The sequence below is a fragment of the Centropristis striata genome, chromosome 17, assembly GCF_030273125.1.
Source record: "Centropristis striata isolate RG_2023a ecotype Rhode Island chromosome 17, C.striata_1.0, whole genome shotgun sequence".
NCBI lineage: Eukaryota > Metazoa > Chordata > Actinopteri > Perciformes > Serranidae > Centropristis > Centropristis striata.
In genome coordinates this window covers 35,017,216-35,033,191 of record NC_081533.1, presented here as the reverse complement: position 1 = coordinate 35,033,191, position 15,976 = coordinate 35,017,216, and the positions used below count along the sequence as shown (strand labels likewise).

The following is a 15,976-nucleotide window of genomic DNA, read 5'->3' as shown; positions in this document are numbered from 1 at the left end:
AACCTCTGTGTTACGTGTTCACACTTGCAGTGGCTGTTTCTGTCTCACTTTCTCACTCAGTAAAGGTTACAAACCACAGATGTTCTGACTGATGGCTGAGCTATTTTAAAAAGGCGAGTCGTCATTTATCATTGTCATATTTAATTTGTTCTATGTTTTATTTTAGACTCTCTAGATGCTGGTGATAGTTTCAGCTTCTCAGACAAAAACCACATGAGAACATGTACGTTTGTATGTAAGAGGTGATCAGGAGGCTCTGTGGGAAGTCAGTTGTTTTCATCTGTATTCATCTAGTGTTAAGTAATTTCATCCAAAATTAAAAATATTGTCATCTTGTAGCATTGTGAATTAATTTTTTTTTTTGAAAATCTGGTTCTGAAAGGGTTCACTTCACAGAACTCAGAACTTTAACTGTATTATTACTTGTAAAGCGATATCAGAGGACAAATCAGAAAAAGCTGTGAATGTTAATATTTCTCAAAGTAAAAATTGTAAAAATCAGTGTCTGAAGTTGTTTTTTTTAATCACACATACATTCCTATATTACCAACAGTGGACCGAGGTGCTGAGCGGCCCTCGTCATGTGTGGACTTCTGTTTTTGGTCCTTAAAATGAAACAAGAATGGAATAAACATTGTATTTTCATGGTCTTTTCCCATATCACTAATGCAAATGTGCTTTAATATTTTTTTTTTAATAAACTGCCAGGGGGAAACTTTGATCGCCCTCTACCTGTCAAACAGGGGAACTACACAAACTGCAGTGAAACAGACTGCTCTTGTTCTTTAACTGTTTGTTTACTGCACAGACTGTTTTATTGTTTCTTAAAATTGAACATAATTGGACTTTAATGTTAATAGTTGTTAATACATGTTTTTAAAGTAATATTCTAAAGACTGAAGACAACAGAGCACTCATTCTATTTACTCTCCGTAAATACATTAATATTCTTCTGTACATTTTGCAATCTGAGGCAGGTTTTGAGTCATATGTTAACTACTTTAAACTGTTAATTTAAATTTAAAGAAGGACATTTTGCTGTACTGATTGGCTCCCCTGTCATTTTTACATTATCACGTAAGTTAAGTGCTGAAAAGAAATACTCTGGTATTAGCACATTTTATGGGAAATGTGTTTGTGATTTTTGTATGTGAATTTCTTTTTTGTAATCTGTGTATCTTGAAGAGTTAATCTACACCAATATATAACCTTCATTAATTATTTTAATGAACCTTAAAAAAATGTTTTTTTTGTTTTCACTTTAATTATTGAGAAACAAATGCAGTCAAATATGTGTGTTAGAGTTACACACACACACACACACACACACACACATTAAGAAATATAAGTATGCTGCTGAAACATGAAAACAGTGACACAGCTACATCAAAGTTACATTTGTGTTGCATAGATTATTTATATTATTTATAAAATCAGGTTTTATGATTGAAGAGTAAAGAGAATAAAAAACTTGCGTTTCTACACTGATTCTGGAAAATTCATGAAGATGTACAGGCTGTTGTAAATCTCAGTACACAGTATGATAATTAATATATTAACTTTATACTGATCAATTTGGAATATTTTGTTATTGTGTAAAAAAAAAGACATATTGCATCAAAAAATCTTACTACAACCCAGATGTACAGCCTAAAATAGGACAATAATGATATAAGAGTATAACAGACTGGAGGATATGATAAACATTACACCTGTTTGCATCTCAACTTTGGTATTATTCACAGCCTGCAGAAATGGTGTCACTTCCAATTTTTAAATTCACATTTTAGTGTTTCAACCATGAAGGAAAAAGTAAGAAAAGAACATTGAGTGACATAAACAGTTTTGCAAAGCATCAAGTAATGTACAGTTATCAGTCTAAAAATAAAAATATATATTTTTATTCATATACTCTTAACTTGTATTGCAGGACAAATAAAAAGTTCTCAAAGCTGCACATCAGCATTAAAAATAAAAAGTCAAACATGTATTTTTCATGAAAATAGTTTGTGAGTTACGTTAGCTCACTTTTTGATTTAGACTTCATTTTATTTTTCTGGCAGTTCAATATTTTCAGAAATAAATGTTGTTAAAAAGATAAAATAAAGTTATTATGTTATTATCTCTTAGTGACTATAAACTGACCGTCTCCTCAGTTCTTGTTTTTTCACTGTTCTTATTTGTATGAGGAGTGCTTTACTGAAGAAGCTTGTTTGATGAATATAATTGATAATGGACGTTTCCAGTTTTGCAGACGAGCTTGACCTGCAGCAGTTTATTACTACTCCAAGACTTCAGGTCCTCCCACTGCAGCTCACGAGATAAAGAATTATAGGAATGATAACCGCTCATCTGTAAAATACAAAAGGTGACAGACTTATAAGATGAATCATTACAACAATAAATAATCACAGTAAGAATGGATTATTTTCTTATTATTATTCATGGAATTAATAAGGAAAAATGCAGCAACATGAATTGAAAAAGACTCACAGTGACAGTTTCTTTGGCTTTTAGTTTGAATGACTTAAATGTGAAGGTGAAGTTTTCATTGTTCTGAAACTGAACATGTAACGTCCAGCCTTCCAGATCTTGTTCCTGAAAGAGTTTGAATTAAATATATTGTTTATAAAGGACATGAAAACAAGAGAAACTGTGCTGATCCACAAACCAATGAACTTACCTCATCAGACGTGTTTCTGAGATGGATGTATCTGGAATATTCTTTGACCTCAACCACAACAACAGGTTCTGTGGTTGAGCTCTGACTGATGCTGTTGTCATCAGACTGAGAACTCTCCAGATCTTTAACTTTACTTCCATCCTGCTGAAAGGGCGACAACACACAGAGTCCTTCAAGAATCACCATCTAACTCAGATACAGACAGACAAGTTGATCATTTCTGCAGTAGTTTACTGCAGGAAGCGAGACTAAAACTGTTGAACTACTGATTGAAATACATGCTGTGTTTAGATTTAACTTCTGCAGACAGTTTTAATATTTAAAGACACAATTAATTGTTAACAGTGTAGATGATCCTCCAACAGTAAGATGAGTTCAGACAGACAGAAGACAAGCTGAGCTGGATGTTACCACTCTGAGAAAAGATCTTCATTAAAACTTCTCAGTGCATTAGTTTATGGAAGTAGCAGCAGATTCTGTTTGTCAGTTAAGAGAAACACAAGTACATGACAGGAAGTTTCTCTGATCTGACTCATTTTTTTAAGTCGTGTGTACAGGCAGAAAAATACGAGCTAGATTTGCTCACTTCACTCACTTCTGTGTGTGTGTGTGTGTGTGTGTGTGTGTGTGTGTGTGTGTGTCTGTGTGTGTGTGTGTGTGTGTGTGTGAGTGTGTGTGTCTGTGTGTGTGTGTGTGTGTGTGTGTGTGTGTGTGTATGTCTGTGTGTGTGTGTGTGTGTGTGTGTGTGTGTGTGTGTGTGTGTGTGTGTGTGAGAGTGTGTGTGTGTGTGTGTGTGTGTGTGTGTGTCTGTGTGTGTGTGTGTGTGTGTGTGTGTGTGTGTGAGTGTGTGTTTGTACATCATTCTCCAGCTGGATGATCTCTGTATCCTTGCTCTTCAGTTGATTCTTCAGCTCGTTTTCTTTTTCTTCCAGCTAAGAGACAGACAGACAGACAGACAGACAGACAGACAGACAGACAGAAACTGAGATTATCTCAACTGTTGAACCTGAATGTTTTGTTCTGACTGGTTAAATTCTGTGTTTCTGTATTTATATTTTGAGGTCAGAAATATTTAAAGGAAGGAAAATGTTACTTTTTATATTTTAAAAAAATCCTATGAATGCAGCCGCTCTTTCAACACAAACAAACAGCTTCAGTTTAATTTTACAGTCTTAAAAAGACTTTATGTTGTTACATATTTACATACAGCTTAAATAAAATGAAGCAAAAACGATGACATTTAGAATAAAATTAAACTAATAGGTAGAAACAAAAATCAATATTAATAAAAAATCACCTCTTTTTTCTTGTCCTCCAGCTCCTTTTCCACTTTCTGCTTCAGCTCCTCCTCTCTCTGTTTCTCCTCTTGGAGCTTCTTGATATCAGCGTTTAGTTGATCCACCTGAGAGGAGAGAAGATAAAGACACAAGATGACAGGCTGTTCTCTTATTAAAGTGTGTGAGGAAACATAAAGAACTAGAAAATTTCCTCTGGGGAAATTTTGAAAGGGCCACGGGGCCTACTGCCGGTGTGTGTACACTATGATGAGATTCTTCAGAGATTTCAAACAATTAATACTAGTAATGTTATGATACTATATAATATACAAGGAGCACACCTACAACAAGCATTCCTTTACAAGTATTTATTAATACAGCAACCTATGACCTTTAACCTCAAAATGTGTGCGCATATGTGTGTGTATTTGTGTGTGTGCGTGTGTGTGCGTGCGTGTATCTGTAACTGTAATCACATCAAAGCATCAAAGCATCAAAGCATCAAAGCATTGGGGTCAACCAATCAGAGCAGAGCAATCAACAGCATTAACAGCTGTGGAATCTTCTGGTAGAGTGAAAGCAGCCAGAGGTGGACAGAGTGAAATTTCTGGCCTCGAACAGAAAGCATTTTTGGCAAAACCATAATACCTATCATTGATCCGACTTCACTTTGAGCGTCCTGAGTTCTTCCTGAACTTCTACATATGTTTTTTTTTTAAGAAAAATGAAAAAATAGCTTTGTTAGAGCGATCTAAAAAAACAGTTAAATCTCACTTTTTCCGAAATCTTCCTGCGTTTTTAATATGGGAGCCAATGAGGCTGTTGGTGGTGTTGGTGGCGCATCTTTGCATCGTACGCCCAAACTATAACTCTGACAGCTTTACCAGAGGATTGTGAGTGAGAAGACAAATTTTCCTACATTTCTATGTATAAATTATTTCTGTAGAGTGGAATTTGCGGCCTGGAGCGCAGTTTTAAAATTTATTTTTTGACAGTTTTACCTCTCCCTCTACACTCTGGTGATGATGTCACACACTGTGACACGAACATTCCGTGCAATACACACCCATTATAATCTCAGAATTTCTCCAAAAATGATCATGTTCATTGAACAGGGATTGATAAAAAACTATATGACCTATCGAAATGTGGATTAATACACCAATACACAAGACTTGTGTCTACTGTTTAAAGTTTAAATGGAGTCTCTAGGTGAAATTATGCCGGAGAAGTAGACGTTTAAAAATCTCCAATTATTCTTCTTTTTCGCTCATTTTTTGTCGGCCGTCCCATTCATTTCAATGCAAAATTTTGGGCAGTTTTTCGCGACTTACGTCGCAAAAAATTCGTATTCTGTAGAGAAAAGTAATAGCACACTGATCTCGATCAAACCGCACGTTTTGATATATAATTTGTCCTGCAACTCTTCAAGTTGTAGGACTAGTAGTGGGATGAAATTGCGTCCGGAAGAGGAAGAAGAAGAAATCCACAGTATAACAGTAGTGCAGCACTGGTCCCTACAGATATTGCTGGATGGGACCAGAGCTCGGTGCAATTGCCCCGAGGCCCTAATCACATAATTTTATCATTACATAACTACAAAACATAATCAGCTGGAATTCTATTTCCATTAAAATCAAATAAGCAAATGAGTTGTGTTTGAATGTTATCTATTATAAATATATATTTCCTTACTGCACTGTTTGACCTACCAGGAGCTTCTCTCTCACAGCTTCACCCTCGTGACTCCTGCTCTCTGTGTAAAAACAAAAGCAGGAACATTAAAGTGTAAAAGACATTAACCTGCAGGTATTTACATCTAAAATGAGTTATAAAAAACAAGATGTGACAATTTGACTGATATGAAATAAAATTAAAAAGTATCCAAACTTTTTTTAATCAACACCAAAATAAAATACTGACATAAACTGACACAATCTATATCACTATTCTCATGTCTCTACTTATAAAACCTGTGAGAATAACATTTACAAAGACCTGCTATTAGTTTATGACTTACTGTTCTTTTGTTTCCTCACAAAAACGAAACATAAAATAATAATCAGGATGCAAGCAGCCAGACTAACAGCCAGACCAGCAATGGTGGAAGTAGAGCTGGACCGGACCTCAAAGAAATCATCTGAAATCATAAAACACAGAAAAACATGACATTTATACAAAATGAACACTGATTTTTGAAACTAAAACAGCAATCGAATCATGAAAAACAATAATTTCTACCTGGAACAGTGATGTGTGTCTCTGTGGTGTGGTTGGTGTCCTTCTGGTGGACTCTACAGGTGAAGCTGTTGCTGTGTCTCTTCTCCACAGTCACTCTGCTGCTGACAGTATAGAGGTCATCAGGACCTCTGACTGTCTCTGTAGGTCCAGCAGAGAGGAGCTTTCCCTCACCGTCCAGCCACAACACCTCAGGCTCTGGATACCAGCCAGAAGACTTACACTGGAACAACAATCCACTGCTGGTTCTGTTAACACTCACTATGAAAGGTGAGGAAACAGCACCTGATGTTAAATAAAGTGAGCGGAGAGTAGTCAGCAACACAATCAATTAATCATTTTTCCAAAAATGCACAAAATGTCCAATTGCAAAGTCAATTATTAACTATATTCTCTGCATTTGTGTTGCCTTAATAATTATTTTCCTCACTTCTTAAAGCCTCATCAGCATTATTCTTTCATAAAGGTTCCTAAAGGCCGATAAACTCAGTTTGTACCTAAACTAATGATGGGGCTAATTATTTAAAGCTGCCCGTCGTAAAGTTGGAAATTCATACCGAGTTCAGTTACAAACATTAGCCCCTCATTATTCCATAAGATAATGTAACACTTCCTTATAAACAACTGAGACATTATTTCTCTGCAGAACATTACCAACTGAGTCTACACTAAACAGCACAACGTAGATGTAGTTTGTGTCCACTTACCAACAACAAGCTTAACGAAAAAGTTTATTTCCATTTCTGGAATGTAGCATTTGTATCTCCCCGCATCAGAAGGTTTCACTGTGGAGAGTTTCAGTGAAATGTTTCCTTTCTTTAGTTCATCAGTGAACATTGAAGTTCTTCCTATGTAGGATGGATGTTTAGCATGTACGAGGTCATGACCAGCACGTCGTACGTAGACAAATTCGGGGCTCAGGTCAGATTTAGATTTTGTCCAGTCTAACGTCTTGGCAGCAACATCAGCTGCAGGCTCCAGGTAACATGGTAGAATGACGTCTTCCCCAACTGTTGCTATTATTGGCTGAGATGGACCAGTTAACTGAGACTGACCTGGAAAGAAATAGAGTTGTTTTTTTACATTCCTGCAGCAGAAACTACATAGTCGGCCATAAAGTTGGAATACAATTTTTTTTACCTCTTTCCATGAAATGATTGTGACAATCTGATTCATTCTTGACAGATAAAGTTTCTTTTAACTATAACTTTTAATCAATCTCTTCGATACATATCACAAGAAAAATGACCACAATTACCAGACGATTGTGTCTGAAAACAAAATTATTCCAACTTCATGGGTGACCCTGTAGTTAATTCATCTAATCTTTAAGCAACCCGTCTCACCAATCTGCATACAAATGATGTGCAATGCATAGAGCAAATTCCAATTTTGCGTGCACATGATACAAACAGGAGCATTTCTAAAAACAGTGACCCTGACATCATAGGGTTCACTGTCAAAAGGTTTGGTTTAATTCATGCTGGTCTGGTGGCGAGACTATCTTCCTACTACTCTTCTGGGTTAAAATGAGGTGTTTTTGGTTTTGTGGGTCTTACAACCCCTATAGTGGGCTGTTCATCATGCCACAGTTCTGAAACCTGCTATTCTAGTCTAGATGTAAAGTTTATTGTGACTTTGCTACTACTGTGTGGGCTAACAAAATAATAATGATAACTAGAAAATTTCCTCTGGGGAAATTTTGAAAGGGCCACGGGGGCTACTGCCGGTGTGTGTACACTATGATGAGATTCTTCAGAGATTTCAAACTATGCCCTTTAATAGTTTGTGTGTGTGTGTGTGTGTGTGTGTGTGTGTGTGTGTGTGTGAGAGAGAGAAACATGTATGTGGAGGAGTGTGATTTGTGTGTGTGTAGCGAAAAATCGCATAAAGTTACCTGTCTGTGTGTGTGTGTGTGTGTAATTAAAATCACATAAAGTTACCTGTGTGTGTGTGTGTGTGTGTGTGTAGCGAAAATCGCATAAAGTTACCTGTGTGTGTAATTAAAATCACAAACTTACCTGTGTGTGCGTGTTTGAAGCAGGTGTATGAATGTGTGAGGAGTGTGCGCACTTATGCGCATGTGTGTGTGTGTGTGTGTGTGTATCTGTAACTGTAATCACATCAAAGATCAAAGCAAACAAATGAATTAACTGACACCTGTTAAAGTTCCGAAGGAGTGACAGCAGCCAGAGGTGGACTGGAATTTCTGGCCTCGAACAGAAAGCATTTTTGGCAAAACCATAATACCTATCATTGATTCGACTTCACTTTGAGCGTCCTGAGTTCTTCCTGAACGTCTACATATGTATATACAAAATGAAAAAATAGCTTTATTAGAGTGATCTAAAAAAACTGTTCCATATCCCTTTTTCAAATATCTCCCTGCGTTTTTAATATGGGACCCAATGAGGCTGTTGGTGGTTTTGGTGGCGCATCTTTGCGTCGTACGCACAAACTATAACTCTGACAGCTTTACCAGAGGATTGTGAGGGAGAAGACTAATATTCCTACGTTTCTATGTATAAATTATTTCTGTAGAGTGAAATTTGGGGCCTGGAGCGCAGTTTTCAAATGTATTTTTTGACAATTCTTTCTCTCCCTCTACACTCTGTTTGATGACATCACCACTCCAGACTCTCCATAGGGTTACATTGGGGGGATTTTTTGACGTGTTTTTGCCCAATAATCGTAGTCTCTAGGACAAACTGTTCACTAGTTATTAAAAGGGGGCGTGGCTAATAAAAAGGGGCGGGGTTATCAATCACCAGTTAAACAAGGACTCTATGCCGAGTAATCTGACACTTTATACAAGTTTCTAGGACAAACGGTTCATTAGTTAGTAAAAGGGGGCGTGGCTAATAAAAAGGGCGGGAATTTATGAAACATTGTTATGTAGAACTGAAAAGTGATGAACCATCATCATGCATGACAAGTTTGAGGCAGATTGGACAATGTATGGTCAAGTTATAAGGTCTCATGTTTTATGAAGAAATGCCATGTCTGTTCACTTAGAGTAAACTGACAGTTATCAGTTAGAATGTCTGTGTTGGAGGAAGAAGGGGGGAGGGGGGAGGGGGGAGGCTTTGGTAGCTAAGCAACCAGGTGGCCAGGTGGAGTCGACCAATCAGAGCAGAGCAATCAACTGAAATTAACTGACAGTTCCGCCACACTGAGCAGCCAGAGGTCGACAAACTGAAAATTCTGGCCTCGAACAGAAAGCATTTTTGGCAAAACCATAATACCTATCATTGATCCGACTTCACTTTGAGCGTCCTGAATTCTTCCTCAACGTCTACATATATTTTTTTTTAAGAAAAATGAAAAAATAGCTTTGTTAGAGCGATTTAAAAAAACACTTACATCTACTTTTTTATGAAATCTTCCTGCGTTTTTAATATGGGAGCCAATGAGGCAGTTGGTGCATGTTGTTGGTGCATCTGTGCGTCTTACGCCCAAACTATAACTCTGACAGCTTTACCAGAGGATAGTGAGTGAGAAGACAAATTTTCTTACGTTTCTGTGTATAAATTATTTCTGTAGAGGGAAATTTGCGGCCTGGAGCGCAGCTTTCAAATTTATTTTTTGACAATTCATTCTCTCCCTCTACACTCTGCTTGATGACATCACCACTCTAGACTATCCATAGGGTAACATTGGGGGGATTTTTTGACGTGTTTTTGCTCAATAATTTGAAAACCGTTTGTCAAAACTCTTAGAAAAGTCATAGCACACTTGTCATGGGCGAGCCGGTCGATTTGATACCTTTTTTGTGTATGTGTGGCCAAAACTCTGGGAGGAGATGTTGACCGAAAAATGACACGGAAGAAACGTAAGAATTTATGAAACATTGTTATGTAGAACTGGTAAATGATGAACCATCATCATGCATGACAAGTTTGAGGCAGATTGGACAATGTATGGTCAAGTTATAAGGTCTCATGTTTTATGAAGAAACGCCATGTCTGTTGAGTTAGAGTTAACTGTTTTCAGTTAAAATGTCTGTGTTGGAGGAGGGAAGGGGGGGGGGCTTTGGGAGCTAAGCAACCAGGTGGCCAGGTGGAGTCGACCAATCAGAGCAGAGCAATCAACTGAAATTAACTGACAGTTCCGCCACACTGAGCAGGCAGAGGTCGACAAACTGAAAATTCTGGCCTCGAACAGAAAGCATTTTTGGCAAAACCATAATACCTATCATTGACCCGACTTCACTTTGAGCATCCTGAGTTCTTCCTGAACGTCTACATATATTTTTTTTTTAAGAAAAATGAAAAAATAGCTTTGTTAGAGCGAATTAAAAAAACTCTTACATCTCCTTTTTTGAGATATCATCCTGCGTTTTTAATATGGGAGCCAATGAGGCAGTTTGTGCATGTTGGTGTTGCATCTCTGCGTCTTACACCCAAACTATAACTCTGACAGCTTTACCAGAGGATTGTGAGTGAGAGGACAAATTTTCCTACGTTTCTATGAATAAATTATTTCTGTAGAGTGAAATTTGCGGCCTGGAGCGCAGTTTACAAATTTATTTTTTGACAATTCTTTCTCTCCCTCACTCTAGACTCTCCATAGGGTTACATTGGGGGGATGTTTTGACGTGTTTTCGCCCAATAATTTGAAAAACGTTTGTCGAATCCCTTAGAAAAGTCATAGCACACTTGTCATGGGCGAGCCGGTCGATTTGATACCTTTTTTGTGAATGTGCGACGAAAACTCTGGGAGGAGTAGTCGACCGAAAAATGACACAGAAGAAACGGAAGAAATATAAAAACTAGAAAATTTCTAAAGAAATTTTGATTGTGTGCTTGCCTCTGGACCATCACAGACACCTCATACAAGTCTGTAGGACAAACGGTTCACAAGTTAGTAAAAGGGGGCGTGATCACTCAAAGGGGGCGTGGCTTGAATCAGCAGTTAAAAAGGGACTCTGTCCTGAGTTCACAGACACCTCATACAAGTGTATAGGACAAACGGTTCATTAGTTATGAAAGGGGGCGTGGTTAATCAAAAGGGGCGGGGTAATAAATCACCAGTTAAACAGGGACTTCATGCCGAGTAATCTGACACCTTATACAAGTTTCTTGGACAAACGATTCATTAGTTATGAAAGGGGGCGTGGCTAATCAAAAAGGGCGGGAATTTATGAAACATTGTTATGTATAAGTGGTCAGTGATGAACCATCATCATGCTTGGCAAGTTTGAGGAAGATTGGACAATGTATGGTCAAGTTATAAGGTCTCATGTTTTATGAAGAAAAACCATGTCTGTTTACTTAGAGTAAACTGACAGTTATCAGTTAGAATGTCTGTGTTGGAGGAGGGAGGGGGGAGGCTTTGGTAGCTAAGCAACCAGGTGGCCAGGTGGAGTCGACCAATAAGAGCAGAGCAATCAACTGAAATTAACTGCTGTTGGAGACAGTTCCGCAGACAGAGGTGGACAAAGTTTTTCCTGAACGTCTACATATATTTTTTTTTAAGAAAAATGAAAAAATAGTTTTTAAAAAAACTCTTAAATCTAATTTTTTCTGGAATCCTCCTGTGTTTTTAATATGGGACACAATGGGGCAGTTGGTGCGTTTTGGTGGCGCTTCTCTGTGTCCTGCGCCCAAACTATAACTCTGACAGCTTGACCAGAGGATTGTGAGTGAGACCACAAATTTTCCTACGTTTCTATGTATAAATTATTTCTGTAGAGTGAAATTTGCAGCCTGGAGCGCAGTTTTCAAATTTATTTTTTGACAATTCCTTCTCTCCCTCTCCACTCTCCATGATGACATCACCACTCTAGACTCTGAACATTCCGCGCAATGACATTCACACACATGGCAAAAATCGCCCTCCCCATTAGTTTGGAAAAATGGAAATGTTTTCGCACTTTGTGCGAAAACCTGGTGCAATCGCTCTGAAATTTCACAGGACTAGAGTTAAATTCAGGCCCTACAACTTTCTAAATCGGTTGGGAATTTTACGAGCAACGGTTTGCGAATGGTGAGGCCCCAAAGTTGGCGCAATGCATTCCGGATGGGCCAAAAAGTGCACGTTTGTGCACGCTGTACAAAAACGTGCGCGCAGATCACTAATAAAAGTAATTCCACACGATCCCCAACGAGAGCGCAACTTTTGACGTTTTTACTTTTTGCGATTTCTCAAAGCTGCGGGACTAGTTACGCGCCAAATTTTTTACGGAAGAATAATCTATAAAGAATAAACATGAGCAATAATAAGAGATGCCTCGCTGCTAAGCCGTGGCAGTAATAAGCCCGGTGAATAGTAGTTAGTTTGCTTTTGCAAGCAAGCACACAAAATAATATAGTAATTTCAGCATTCCGGGGATATAAACTGTAGGTCATCTGTGTTTGAAATATTACCATCTGTATTTAAACTTGATTCATGTTGATTATGCCTGCAGCACAATGCCAAAAGAAGAATATTTCCATATTGTGTAAAGGACCCAAAAAAATTTGGGGCGCGCTTTGCGCGCACATATGTTGCCCTTTTCTGACTTTGAGCCCCTGCCCCTCTATGATCATGTGCACGTCCCTGTACCATATGCACGCTAAATTCAATATCAACTCTAATACTCGCTCATAGCAACTCAAGCAGAATGAATATAGAATTTTTTTAGGAATAATGTTTGATTCAAGACCCCACTGTGTCCTTACCTGTACAAACGTGTGTTTGGAGAAGATGGAAGACCAAAACAAGAAGGGGTTTAAGCGGAGATGGAAGAGACAGTCCATTCTTCTGGGTCATCATCTGATAATCAACACAGAGCAGTTGTGTGTTGTATGAAAAATCTGTTCTGAGAACAGCGTTTGGCAAAATAAGTCAATCCTGAACAGGTTTTGTGGTTTGTGACTTTATCTAACAATCTCCCATTGACATGAATCATCATGCCTTTACCCTTCCCCGCTACTGATCTATGATACAAAGTCTATTGACTCATCTTGTTATCATTTTAAAAATGTTGGTGTCAAAACTAACAACCTTCCTTTTCAAGTTATATAAAATAATAAGGCTGTTTGAATTTGATATGTTTATACCACACTTAGTCAGCATGTGAAATACATTTCACAGGTGCTTTAAACTTTTTACACAAGCTTAAAAATAGATCTGCATTACTAAAGAGCCAATGCCACCAGGATCCTGACAATCAAAATGTCTCAGTGATGGTATTTAACTGCAGGAGGCAGAGCAGGACTTCCAGGAGAGGGCAGTGCAGACTGTATTTCCATTTTGTTTCAGTTGACTCAATCATTCATTCTTGCCTCTGCATTTTAAGCATGGTATGAATGTGTAGTTATGATCCAATCCAATCCACTTTATTTATAAAGCACAATTTTAGCAAACAGGTGCCCTCATTTATCAAACGAGCGTACGACAGAAAGTTAGTGTAAGGTGGGCGTAAGATCATTTCCAGCATTTATCAATTTGGACTTGAGCAGTGGGTACGATCAGATCTCACGTCATGATTAAATAAATACACCCTGCAACCGTGAAATTCTTCAACCAGAACACTAGCCGAGGCTATTAAATGTTGTTGTCTTCTACTATTAAATGTTTACCGTTATTATTATTATCCTGCTGGACACCGGAGCGTCAGTGTCTCCTTCACCAGCAGTTCTGCCCGAACAGAAACATTTCCAATCAGCGCTGCCACACACTCCTCTGACTGAGACATAATTCTTAGTAAATGTTAGGAGGTGAATAATATATCTCCATCATAATAACAATAACAATATTTGGATATTATATAGGCTATTAGGCTATATATATCACGATGTATAAATGAAATATTCCAACCTCACCGGGAGTTGAATGATCCACTGCTAAATCAGTGGTAGCACCACTGATTTCCTTTTATGCTGCCAAACCAGTTTGTTGTGTTGCTGTAACGGCTCTGTGCGGTCAGGGAATGAAGGATGAGTCGCTTGCACTGTTTTCTGTGTTTATTTTCCTCCTGCAGAAGACATAATAACATTTTTCACATGTTCTGCTTCCTCCTCTGCTTCACCGCTGCCCTCACGAACACAAACAGGGACTGTCGGGCAGAGGGGAGGGGCTACAGAAGCCCAGGAGGTACACAACAGACGGAGTGCAGGGAGGTCAAATGTATAGAATAATGGTAAACGAATATAACTCATTAAGATAAAATTCATAAACACTCAAAATAATCATGAAATGATAATTAAAATGTACAAATACAAATTGGAAATAATAAATGCATTTTTAACTCTGTTACATTGCAGCTGTTGGACGTCAGCGTTTCACTTTCTGACTCTGAGGAATTCCTCTTCTTTTGTATTAAAACTTACTTTAAAACATTGTTTACCTCCTTCAACCAAAAAGCTGTGATAACTTTTAAGTTGGTGCTCCAAATGTAAAATATTCACTGAACTTGTTTGAGTTTATAACAATAAGTACTTTTATTTCATAAACCTCCGTTGCTGCGTATTTCTGTAATATGTCTATTTCCTCCTGTTGTTATTTGTAACAGTGCACTTTGCTAATAATAAGAAGAAGAAGGTGGGAGAGTACGGGTGCTGCAGCTCAGAGACGTGAGGTGGGGCACGGCCATTTAAAGCTTTATAAGCAAATAAAATTATTTGAAAATGAATCCTAAAATGAACTGGCAGCCAGTGCAGTGAAGCTAAAACAGGTGAAATGTGCTCATACTTTCTTGTGCCAGTTAAAAGACGTGCAGCAGCATTTTGTACCAGTTGAAGGCGGGCTATTGTCGTGTAATTTACTGGTCCAAGTTGTAGGTCAAATAGCTCATAAATTAGTTTTTAAAGGAGTCCAATTGGAAAAAATTACTTCTCTATCTTTAACAGTTATTCAAAAGCCCAGTTGGAAAACAGCTCAAAAAAACTCTCTAACAGGTCTCAAAAATCTTCAAGCAGGAGTCCAAGATGTTGTGACAACACTTTATTATCGATAAAAAGTGGAGAGAACAAATATAATACACACAAGGTGCAGTCCATAAGCTCTCTAACTCGAAATGAAACTTACATGAGGTTTTATAGAGAAATCACACACATCTGTCCATCCTATCATAAATATTCATTATGACCTTTCCTCCAATAAAATTTGTTGATTATTTAGATTTCTCCTCCTAGGGGCTGCTCCAAACATCATTTTATTCAGTTAATATCCGCCCCCCTAGGTGCAGGTGGCATTACCTCATCCCCTGGCAGACAGACATCAATATGTTTAGGGGTTGAAAACATCACTATGATTTTAAGTCATCTGTAGGTTCCCATAGGGCCTTTCTATGCTTTACTTACTATGATTTTGAGTTATCGGTAAGTTCCCACAGAGTCTTTCTATGTTCTTATTTCTCACTCATCTCTGTTTGTCATACACAGAGCTTTTTTTTAATTTTTCATTTCTCACTCAGAGTCTTTCTATGTTCTTATCTCTCACTCAGAGTATGCTACTGTATTTAGCCCTTGTTAATGCTGCTTCTTGCCCAGCTGGGTAACCTTGCTTCTTATCAGCTCTCCGGGACAAGCACTCAAATGAACACCTCTGGCGAAAGATCACAGGTGTTTTTTCTGGCACAAACTTAACATTCTTATCTAGGCCTTATTTTACTTCTCCTCTCTTCCAGTACTTCTCCACCTTTCAGTTAAATCTCTGCAGCATTTTGATTATACATATAACATCATATAGATCACTCAGGGTTACATTATTTAATCACACTTTGTCATACAAATAGCTACGTAGTCCCTCTAGAGACCCTCATAAAGAGATACTAGCTAACTCTCACCACATT

General features: G+C 37.9%; 1 protein-coding gene across 1 annotated transcript; it reads right to left on the bottom strand.

The window, feature by feature from the left end:
• Positions 1-2,196: 2,196 nt before the first annotated feature.
• LOC131989312 (butyrophilin subfamily 3 member A2-like) lies at positions 2,197-14,022 on the bottom strand. Its single transcript, XM_059354505.1, has 10 exons — positions 14,002-14,022; positions 12,861-12,954; positions 6,906-7,253; positions 6,202-6,483; positions 6,048-6,100; positions 3,981-4,085; positions 3,541-3,615; positions 2,684-2,827; positions 2,494-2,598; positions 2,197-2,352 (listed from the first exon to the last, which is right to left on the bottom strand). Exons 2-10 carry the CDS (start codon positions 12,952-12,954, stop codon positions 2,197-2,199), a joined length of 1,362 nt encoding a protein of 453 aa, XP_059210488.1. The 5' UTR covers positions 14,002-14,022.
• Positions 14,023-15,976: the final 1,954 nt, after the last annotated feature.

What these genes read in the sequence shown, in the direction of transcription:
- LOC131989312 (XM_059354505.1), bottom strand. Translation starts at nt 12,954, where the DNA reads ATGATGACCCAGAAGAATGGACTGTCTCTTCCATCTCCGCTTAAACCC. An exon ending in GACACACATCACTGTTCCAG is followed by an intron (nt 6,101 to 6,201) that starts GTAGAAATTATT and finishes TTATGATTTCAG; the next exon opens with ATGATTTCTTTGAGGTCCGG. An exon ending in TGGAGGACAAGAAAAAAGAG is followed by an intron (nt 3,616 to 3,980) that starts GTGATTTTTTAT and finishes TCTGTCTCTTAG; the next exon opens with CTGGAAGAAAAAGAAAACGA.